The sequence below is a fragment of the Tribolium madens genome, unplaced genomic scaffold, assembly GCF_015345945.1.
Source record: "Tribolium madens isolate multiple individuals breed KSU strain unplaced genomic scaffold, Tmad_KSU_1.1 Scaffold_2;HRSCAF=44;Tcas5.2_LGX, whole genome shotgun sequence".
Lineage (NCBI taxonomy): Eukaryota > Metazoa > Arthropoda > Insecta > Coleoptera > Tenebrionidae > Tribolium > Tribolium madens.
Genome location: NW_025400995.1, coordinates 4,619,600 through 4,629,552, shown reverse-complemented (window position 1 = coordinate 4,629,552; position 9,953 = coordinate 4,619,600). Strand labels below are relative to the sequence as shown.

The 9,953-nt window shown below is 33.0% G+C and overlaps 1 protein-coding gene across 2 annotated transcripts; it reads right to left on the bottom strand.

Annotated features, from left to right (window-relative positions):
- Positions 1-125: 125 nt before the first annotated feature.
- LOC123006460 (arrestin domain-containing protein 17) lies at positions 126-9,953 on the bottom strand. 2 transcript variants are annotated; one of them, XM_044400955.1, is made up of 6 exons: positions 9,738-9,953; positions 1,262-1,378; positions 998-1,215; positions 795-924; positions 488-741; positions 126-437 (listed from the first exon to the last, which is right to left on the bottom strand). In XM_044400955.1, the coding sequence occupies exons 1-6, from the start codon at positions 9,856-9,858 to the stop codon at positions 261-263; spliced, it is 1,017 nt and encodes a 338-aa protein (XP_044256890.1). In that variant the 5' UTR covers positions 9,859-9,953; the 3' UTR covers positions 126-260. The 2 variants fall into 2 exon arrangements, with proteins under 2 accessions (XP_044256890.1, XP_044256891.1); XM_044400956.1 differs by having other exon boundaries at positions 795-909.

The window sequence follows — 9,953 nt, the reverse complement described above, 5'->3', positions numbered from 1 at the left end:
TCATGACGTCTTAAAGGTTTGAACTGACTAAATCACTTGCATCTATTATCTGTAAACAAAGTAGTTTTTGATGGAGGGAATGTTAATTGTTTGTTTTAGATACGGAAAGAGATGAAGCAACTGAAAATATTTATATATTTTATTTCCAAACAAAGCACAATTTGTACAAGTTAAAATATCAGTAATATTTATGATAAAATAGATGTTATACCTATATTGGCACGTGAATACATTATTAAATATCTAACTTATTGTAAATGTCAATCGATTGTTGGTTTATCTTCAAGCCAAGGCCTGAATATGGGTAGGGTAGAGGGGTAATGTGTTCCCGACTTGTAGGCACTATTGTCATCTTCAGATCGCAATGGATAAGTCGCCATCACAATCGGTAATTGGAGTTTAACTTCCTTTTGAAGATTCTTCGGTTCTATTATGAACTAAAACGAGTTTAATTAGCGGAAACGTTTTGCAGTTTTCTTCAACTTACGTAAACATCGTAATTGACTTTAATTAAATGGCAACCTCGGAGATTTGTCGGTGGTAATGGTGGTATGTAAAGTTGTTCGTTAATCCACTCGTCTTTTTCTCCTGGTCGGATTTTCCCTCTTGCTAAAGACGCCAATTCTCTCTTTTCAGATTGAACGACTTTGCCTCGTGCCATATAAGTTATACTTTCTGTTAAAGCTGCCCTGGTACTCTTAATTGTTACTCTGCTCCTATTATAAATACTGGCGGTAACACCTGATAGAAAGAAAGTTTTAATTATGGTACACCTGTCTTAGAAAAATACATACCTATACTCTCCCCAGGAACATATCCGCCTCTATCAAGAGTGACTTTACAGACGACCGATCCTGAGCCAACACAACTAACTCCAAACTTATGTTCAACTTCGCACCTAAATGTTTCCTGTCCCGAAATGTTCTAAATTAATAATAATTCACTAATAAAATACGCTCTAAAATCGGCTAATTAGTAAAATTGTTAGTAGACTTACTCCCAGTGTTGAAGGTTCTAAATTCAGGTCGATGGGGTTCATCACAATGAATACTTGTTGGTTCTTGTGGGTTAGACCATTTGGTTCCCTTAAAGCTGCCTTGCAGAAGTATTGCACCCATCCGTGCTTTCCCAAGAACGTTGAAGGTAGACCCAATGGAAGCCCCAATTTGAAAGGGAAACTATGAATTCCCGGAGATAATACTGAAGGACCTTGTCCTAGAAATTTTTATAATGAAATTGTTTTGCTTGGAGCATTTTTTACCAGGTTCGCCCAACAACCGCATTCTAAAATCTATGTAATTTTCCCTGTCGTACACCCTCTCTTGGCGAGAACTTCGAACTCGCACAACTCCTTCCCCCACCACGTGAAAATGTAGACCTGAAAATGGAAAACTACTCGTATTTTCATCAAACTGGGGTCGTAGAGGGCACTGTGATACTCCAAAGTCAATATTTTCTTTCATTTGAATGTTCATAAAGGCAAGAAGCGTTCTTTAGGAATGATCAACTAGTTTTACTTCGATCGAAGGCAGTGTGAAAAGCCGTGTAAATAAAAAGATAATTAAATGAAATCTTAAATGAATTTAGACGATGAATGGCCGAAATTACGGAAGAATTATAACTTCTAAGACGGATATATGCAAATGAAATGAATAATTTGTTCAAGCTATTTTTGTTTTATTTGAAAGACATAAAAACGGAGATAATTTGTCATTGAAAAAATTTGTTTCACTGCTCAAGAAGCAGCAGCAATGGACTACTTTAGTACTGCACCGAACTTCTCGCTAACTTTTGACTGTATAAATCATGTAAATTTGTCAAATCCTTTATGAGTTATCGCATTAAAAGAACATAGATCTCAAGCTACAACACTACGAAACCACGTACTGCAACCACAAACAACATATATACAAAATTGAGTTACTGTTGTATTCCTCGATGATTCACTGGGTCTGTCCAATGCAATATGTGGAATTTTTGCTATTGCATATTTACCTGCAATAGCAATCAATTACATCCTCATTCAGATTAGTGATTTTTTTAACAAATCTAATCACCTGTGGTGTCGCAAAGAAACAGAGCTTTCAGCAATAAAAACGTCTGGTGCGAGACAACATGTTTGATATTTTCTAAATCATCAACAGCTTTGAAACTTAAAACCTGAATACAGATTGAAAGGGATTTTTCGGCGAGCTTTGATGTTTCAAAAAAAACTTTCAATATAAATAATTACATGTGTTTATAAAGTATTGGATGTTTTGTACTTTATTTACCCGAATTTGAATAATTATTCATGTGGGAGCTTTATAATGAGCAATAAATAAATTGCTTCGATTAAAAGTTGTTGAAAAAGCTCGGTTTTAGCGAAACAAAACAAAAATGTTAATTGCTCGTTTTCTATTTGCTTTGGTTGAGGTCCTTGACGAAAGGATGCGTCAAAAGGAGCTTGAGAAAAATTGCTCCTGGAAATGGTGGCTACGAAATGTCTCGCGATGAAAGGCCAAAAGAACCGCCCTAATCTCTTATTATTATTGTCATTAAATTTTCATACTGTATTTTGAAGAAACCATCACCCGAATAACGGCGACAAATTTCAGAGTTATACCGGGCGTAACTGAAGCTCAGTTCGTCTCATTTTTTCTCTATTTGTTAACCTGCACAAATGAACGTCGTACAATTTGCATAACTGTAAAAGAAACAACTTGGAATTCTGGATTTGCTAACACCGGGAGGGCGAAAATTGGTGAATCAGATTCTGGAACCTGGACTGATCGAATTGCGGACGATTTGAGGATATAACTCGAAAAATGAACTTTTTAATCTAATATTTTCGGTAAATTGCACATAATTTAAAAATCGGATAAGTCGTTCTTCGTTTTGGTTTTCTTATTACGAAATTCTTGAAATAGGATTAGCCGGCAACGTGTTTGCATCTCTACACGTTTGTCACACGATTGAAAAATCAATGTAGATACTTTGTGCGGGAAAAGTAAGCCGTATTTATCGTATTGTGTAAACAGATCTATAAACGCGCCACATTGATCAAAGTTGTAGAACTTGAAAAAAATTTATGGTGGAGACATACGTGAGCATGTTTTAAAATTCGTACGTTGTTAATAAACGAACTATAAAAAAGCCATTTATGAATTGTGATGAGCTTTTATCAATAAACCCAAACAAATTGAATTAAATCCCTGTTTGTATTTTCCACATAAGGTGTTGTTTTGATAATTTTCGCTGTGATGGGAAATTGATTGGTTATTGGAGTTAGTAGAGTTTTGCATTTTTTGTATATTTTTTAATAAAGCATACAATTTTTGAAACAAATTTAACTAAAAGAAATCTCTACCTAAAACTTTCTAACTTAAATGCACGTTTCGTAAATCGAGCTCTCACGGGAGTTTCTTTGCTAGAGTATTCCGCCCTTTTATAATTGCATTTTATGTCCGTTTTATGTACGAAATGTAGGCATTTATCACTACACAATTTGTAGAAATACGTATTAGAGTGTCCGTTTAAACCTGAAATGGTTAAGTAATGATAAATCTTATCACGACTTTCGCCAAATTTGTGTGATAAAAATGGAACGAACTGTTATCAAAATGATTATCATGTCGCATTCTTCGCTTGATTCATTCTGAGAATATATTGAAAATTGTGGCCGCATCTGTTTTAATTATGGAAAATAAATTGTTAAAATATGGAATGTAGATGATGTAAAATAAAGTGATCTTTTAAAAAGGGTTATTAAAGCCGCAAATCACCACATTCAAATGAATGTTTTATAGTATCAAGCCGAAATCAGAATTTAGGAGGTGACGCTATTTTTCCTAAGACCCTTATTCAAGTATCCTTGTGTGAAATTTTAATTTCATCTAATTTTGATTTATTTTTTGCATTCCTATGAAAAGAATTTTACCTCACCTTAATTGAATAGATTACTAACAAAGTTGACAGTTTTATTTCCTGCTTACATGAGTGCTTATATAAATTATTTGTGTTGATAACAATGTAACTCATAAACTTGAGTTATTTTATGTTTTTACTCAAAATAGGCATGCATATTCTAAAAGTTTTAAATCTGAATTTTATTCGCTACAAAAACAAAAAGAATAATTCGTATTTGGTATTCGCTGCCTGGCAGACACTTTATCGCCTCATTCCATTACATGGCCCTATGTAGGTGTTGTGATGGTCGGCACGACAGGTCAATAATTAGTTTGAGGGTGAAACAGAACCAATGTTGTAAAGGCATATTAGTTTAATGCTGAAATATTCTTACAAAATTCAACTTAACATTTCCCTATTTATAGGACTTATTGATTTAAGAAAATCAATAAGAACTGAAAAATTTAATTAAGTCAATTTTTAGTGTAAATAAACTTTGTAGAACGTTGCAAACTTACTTGCATGTAAAGTATTTTTAATCTCCTTACACATAGAAAGTTTTTAACTTTGAAATATTTCACATTACATTACGCGAACATGAGAAAGATTGACAATTTAATCGTTGGAATTTAAAATCAAAATAAAACAAATATCATTCTCGAAATTAAAACTTGAGTTTTAACAATTAATTAAAAGTACTCAACTTATTTACCAAATTATCTTGTCGATCTTCGTTGGCGTAACTTATTTTTTCGTTTTTATTCTCTTGATGAAATTTGTAACCTGAACACCTGAATACTGAAACATTTTTGAAGGAAAAGGGAACATCCATATGCCAGCTATTTTAAATTAAAAATAAACTTGCTTTTAACATAATAACATTATCCAAGAAATTCTGTTTTGGATAATGCCTTAAAGTCAATTTAAAAAGAAAACCAAACCAGGTAAAGACAAGAAAGGAGCTTGACTTCTTAAAATTGATATCGATCTTCTTTTTTTAAGTGCCTTTTACATCATTTTATTACTTCTGAAATTTTATATTTAAAATGGATACTTTCATTTAATGAAATAAAATGTTTTAATTTGCCATTCATTCTAATGTTATAATCCAAACCGGAATACTTACGAAAACATCCTCAACGCTACCACGTCTGCAGAATAAAGCTGTTCTTATTTCGCATTAAACTACGTATAGCTGTGAACTTTGCACTACCTACATTTAAACGTAATTTACTTTTCAACCGTAAAACCTCCCCTTTATTGGTTCCTTAATTCAAATCAAGTCATGTTCCCAGAAACTATCAACATTACAACTGTACAACACAATTCAAACAAAAAAACTTTATCCAAATTAGATTTCGGTTTAATATTTGTTGTGCGGTCAAATGGATCAATTTCTTTTGCTTGGATGTTATAAAGTGTATTATGACATTAAGGGAAAACATTCAGTAGGCTTCATTTTAATTACTGTATCAAAGGAATACGGTCTCGCTTGGTTTATGTGCGATAATAATTAATTTACAACATCTGACATCAGATAATTTGCTCGTACTGAAAATGCACCGCAATATAAAATATTTCGACATTAGTTAATTGGAGCGCTGTGGAGAATTTATAGTCCGTGCGTCCGGATAATCAAATAACATCATGAAGAAAGCTGTGTGCTTTTAACAAAGCACTTATCGTTGTCAGAGGACCAAAATAATGCGTGTTTTAATTTGAGTGTTTTTTATTAGATTCAAGAACACACTAAAATGTGTTCAGAAAGATTTTTCTGATGGTGTCAGATTTTAAAATCCTGCTTTTAAGCTTTCATGTCGAAAGTCAAGTAATTAGTGCACTGCTACGTTTTTATTGAATGTTTACATAAATTATTCAAAATATCATTCCATCTCCGAAACGCAAATTGTTGCCTTATAAATCCAGTTTTTATTTATTAACTTTACTGTATTGGTATTTCTGGTAATAGATTAGTATTAGTCTATATAATGAAAGCCTTTCCTCCGGAAAATATTATCATTGGATGAAATACAGTATTCAAAGCCTTCACAATAAACAATGAAAATATCTATAAAGAAAGCACGCGTAATATTTCCTGCTGCATTTATGCCGAACTTTATTTTAGGGTGCGACCGTGAATATATTAGCTTTTGCAATATTCCCCGGCAATATTATTCCCTAGCCTTAACCGTGACGTATTTTTTACTTACGATATAATTAAGAAACGTCGATTTTTACACAATGCGAGTAATTTAAATTACGCAAGCAGTAAGCAGGTTTTAGGTAAAAATGTCCATCATAGAAACCCTAATGTGGCATTATGTTATTATTCTTGAAAATTGACCTTATTGACGGGAATATTACAGGAGAAAGTTTACGTCGCCTCGTGTGAAAGTCGAAATCGATGTTCCTTAAACGGTATTTCAAAAATCCCGTACTCTAAAACCTCAAGGGTGTTAAGGATAAAGCGAAATGTACACGACAAATCTCTATATTATGTGCATTAAATTCACTCTTTTAGAACGAAATCCAAAAAATTGCTCGTTTGTTTCTCTCGACAAGTTTCTACCTCTACAATTTTATCTCTAATATTAAATAGTCGTTACAGGAATGCAATAAACACTAAAGTCTTTATAAAAAATTGAACGTTTAAAAGTCGTTTAAATTTAACAAACGTGTCGTGTTTATATGTCTTAAAACACACTTTAACCATTAATAGAAATTAGAAGCGACTATTAGGTCGCACATATTTTAATATTTAAGATGTTTATATATAAAAGAAAGACCTTTAGCTTCATTGCTCATGCAATCCGATATTTTTGATTTTTCATAACGCATTCCTACAGGGTCAGCTAAAATATTTACTCATAGATCGAATACCGTCTGGGAAGCTATATCTGGCCTCAACCCTAGATAATATAATTTTTACCGAGAATTGTTCTCCTCTTTCTTCTTACTGTATCTTTTGTTGTATTTTATTGTGTTTGCGTCGTTTTTCATACATATATTATCAAAAATTGCACATAAATACATTGAATAGGGTTATATAGGACGTTCAGCGAATCAATCAATCCTAGCACAAACACATTTACATAAACATGGATTGCATTTGCACTTGCGCACTTATGTATAATTATATGTTTTGTTACTGTTTTTACATGTTCGAAATGAGTCAATTGTTGGTTTACTTAAACAAGATTGAAGGTCTAATACAAGGCAAAAGAAAAAATGTTTGCTTGTTTCTATCACCCAACAAAAATCAGATTTTATTCAGTTGCCAGAAAGTAATTTTTGTGATGATTTAATTATCTGAAACTGTAATATTACAGGTGTTGAAAATTTAATTGTTTGTATTTATTGTAGGTTGTGTATTGTGGCAGAAAATCAGATAATTGTTTTGTTTAAAGTGAAAAAACATTGTTTTGTTTTGAAACTCGAAATGTATCTTTGGTTGATTTGATTAAAAAGAAATGTTTGACAGGATTGTTCGGAAGCAGTGAGGGATCGTTCATCATGCCAATCTGTTTTCATATTTTATTGCGACGATGTTTTGTAAAATTGAAGCGGTTTGAAAGTGTGAAAGGTTGTCTATTTTTTGAGCGTAACATCATGATGTTTAATAAGTGATTTTCAAGTAGTAAGGGGTTGCAAAAGTAAAATTAAGTGAAGGAAAATGCAATAAATAAAGACAGCGTTGTTTTTCCATTAAGAAGCATGCTTCGTCTAAAAATGACTGGCGGAAAGTTAAAAATACTGTCGTTTGCACCAAATAATAATAAACGTGTTGGTAAAAACTAGATTAAAACTTCGTAAAGGGTCCATTTTCTTAGTGATAAAAGTTGAATCACAAGTATGAGAGATTTACGCCATCAAGGCAACTTTTGAGGTGGCAAGTCATGGCACGAGTCTTTAAGGGATAGAGATTATGTTTTCATGATTGATTTTATCAGATCAGACAGTGTATAGGGGTTAAAAAAGGGAAAGCGTTCGGCTTTGTGTAACAGGAAATGTTGATTAGAGAGAAGCTTGTCGTGAATTCACAACGCGTGTACGTTTCAGGGCTTTCTCACAGTTTTCGGGGCTTGAGACACTATTGCGTCATAGATTTTACAATAATTGGCTGGATAAGCAATATCGGGTACTCACTTTGCCACCCCCACATTTCACGGGGTCGAAATTACCGCGAAATATTAGCAGAAACTGCGGTTTTTGCGTCTCTTGTTACCGAAGGTTTGCTTATTAAATGCTACACGCCATTCACAGAATTAAACTGCTACAATTGCATTTAAAATTCCACATTATTTCATTAATAACTTAATTAGCCCACTTACTAATTAAGTCACAATTACGTAGTTCTCACGTTGTTCAATTACTTTGCACCCTCACCGATTTTTTGCCTTTTGACATTTCTTGTACACACTTACTCCTAAACACTTTTAAAGAGCGATTTTATAAGACAGTGGACCAAAGGGTACGCTTTCATGGTATGCTCCAGTAAAGTGATCTTATTGCACCAAATTATTAAATAAATTACTCAAACTAAGTTCCGATTTTTCAAAACTGAAAAAAAAGCTTTTTATTACTGTGCCAGAAAGTCATACACTATTAACGTTTCGTATTATATGGAGGTGACAAAGGTTTGCTACATGTCGATCAGTGCTGATTAATTTATGTTTAAAAATCACTCTTTCAAAAATAAACGATTGCGAAATCAATATGTTTTATCTTAAAATAGTGAAAGAACATGATAAAATGCGGATTAGCGGATTAGCCCCAAATAAATAAATTCAGGTGTAGAAAACGATTGTTCTAAAACCTATAAACGCTCCATTGGTCGCCTAAAATATTGCTTTTCAATCTTTTTATGTCAACCTTTAGTACCAAAACACGGACGCTTGAACGGATGTTGGTTTCAAGAAAATGAATTTAACAAATAAATATAAGTCAGTGTTAATGAACCTGTTAAATAAAAATCGCAAAGTTGTTTGTCAAATATTTAAAAAATGGAAAGATAACAATTATTGGAATAAATTATCCAAGTATACCGGCTGCGCCAGAATTTGCGCCCCAGAGAAAAATGCCATATAAGGTAAGATATCAGGAACATTGAAAAAATGTTAAAAAAAATTCTATATAAAAATTCCAAAGTTATGAGAGTTTTTTGATGAATTTTTGAACCTTTACTAAATAATCATAAAAAAAACATATACAACATCATAATAGACATAAAATGTCAAATGTCAAAAAGTAAATGTCAAAAATTTTTGACAGAATTTTAAACACTTTTTTGAAATTTCTCTCTGGTGTGCCAGTTCTGACACACCCTGTATGGCAGATGCGATGCTGAAATATTGATAATGTGGGAATATAGGTCTATAGGGCGCGAATGAAATAACTCTTATTAATCTTTCTTTGCCGTCTAACCTACAATCACCAAGTAAAATTGTGTTAATACCGCTAAGTAGTGAAGATCGATGCTTGAAGGTCTCATTTTTGCGAAAAATTTCGATAGTTCGCGTGACGCAATGTTAGTATGCAATGCAATTATCTCAAAGAATACAAATCGCTATTATCAGTGGTTACCTATTTTAGTAAAGCTAATCAAGCGTGAGAAGAGAGTAGGATCAAAGGCCCACGTAGTTCGTGGTGTGGGTCGAAATGAGCTATTTGTTAACTAAAATAAACATTCTGTTATGTAACGATGGGCTAAGCCCTGAAAGAATATTTGGGTCGCGAGATGCCTTTGAATGTATAATGAGATGGTATAATAGAATTTGACGGGAAAATAAGAGTAGCCATTGCAGATTCGAGTTTGTAAAGACATGACAGTGCTCATCTTATATTCTTACCGAGTGCAGGCGTGTCATCCTGAAGTTCGATGAGAACTCGTCCTGATAAGAACTGTCCGGGGAAGTACAACAAAGATGTATTGTCAAAGAGAATTAAAAATTTTAGTAACTTGCGTGGCATTTTATTTACACATTATAAAACACTTGGATTTTTGTTGCCAACGCACGCTTCAACCATATCCGACTTTACGATGCGACTACTTTCCCTCTTTACCA

Excerpts from the sequence above, each read along its gene's own strand:
- LOC123006460 (XM_044400955.1), bottom strand. The coding sequence starts at position 9,858 with ATGCCACGCAAGTTACTAAAATTTTTAATTCTCTTTGACAATACATCT. Across the intron at positions 925-997 it reads TAGAACCTTCAACACTGGGA|AACATTTCGGGACAGGAAAC; the intron begins GTAAGTCTACTA and ends TTATTAATTTAG. Across the intron at positions 438-487 it reads AAGTCAATTACGATGTTTAC|TTCATAATAGAACCGAAGAA; the intron begins GTAAGTTGAAGA and ends AACTCGTTTTAG.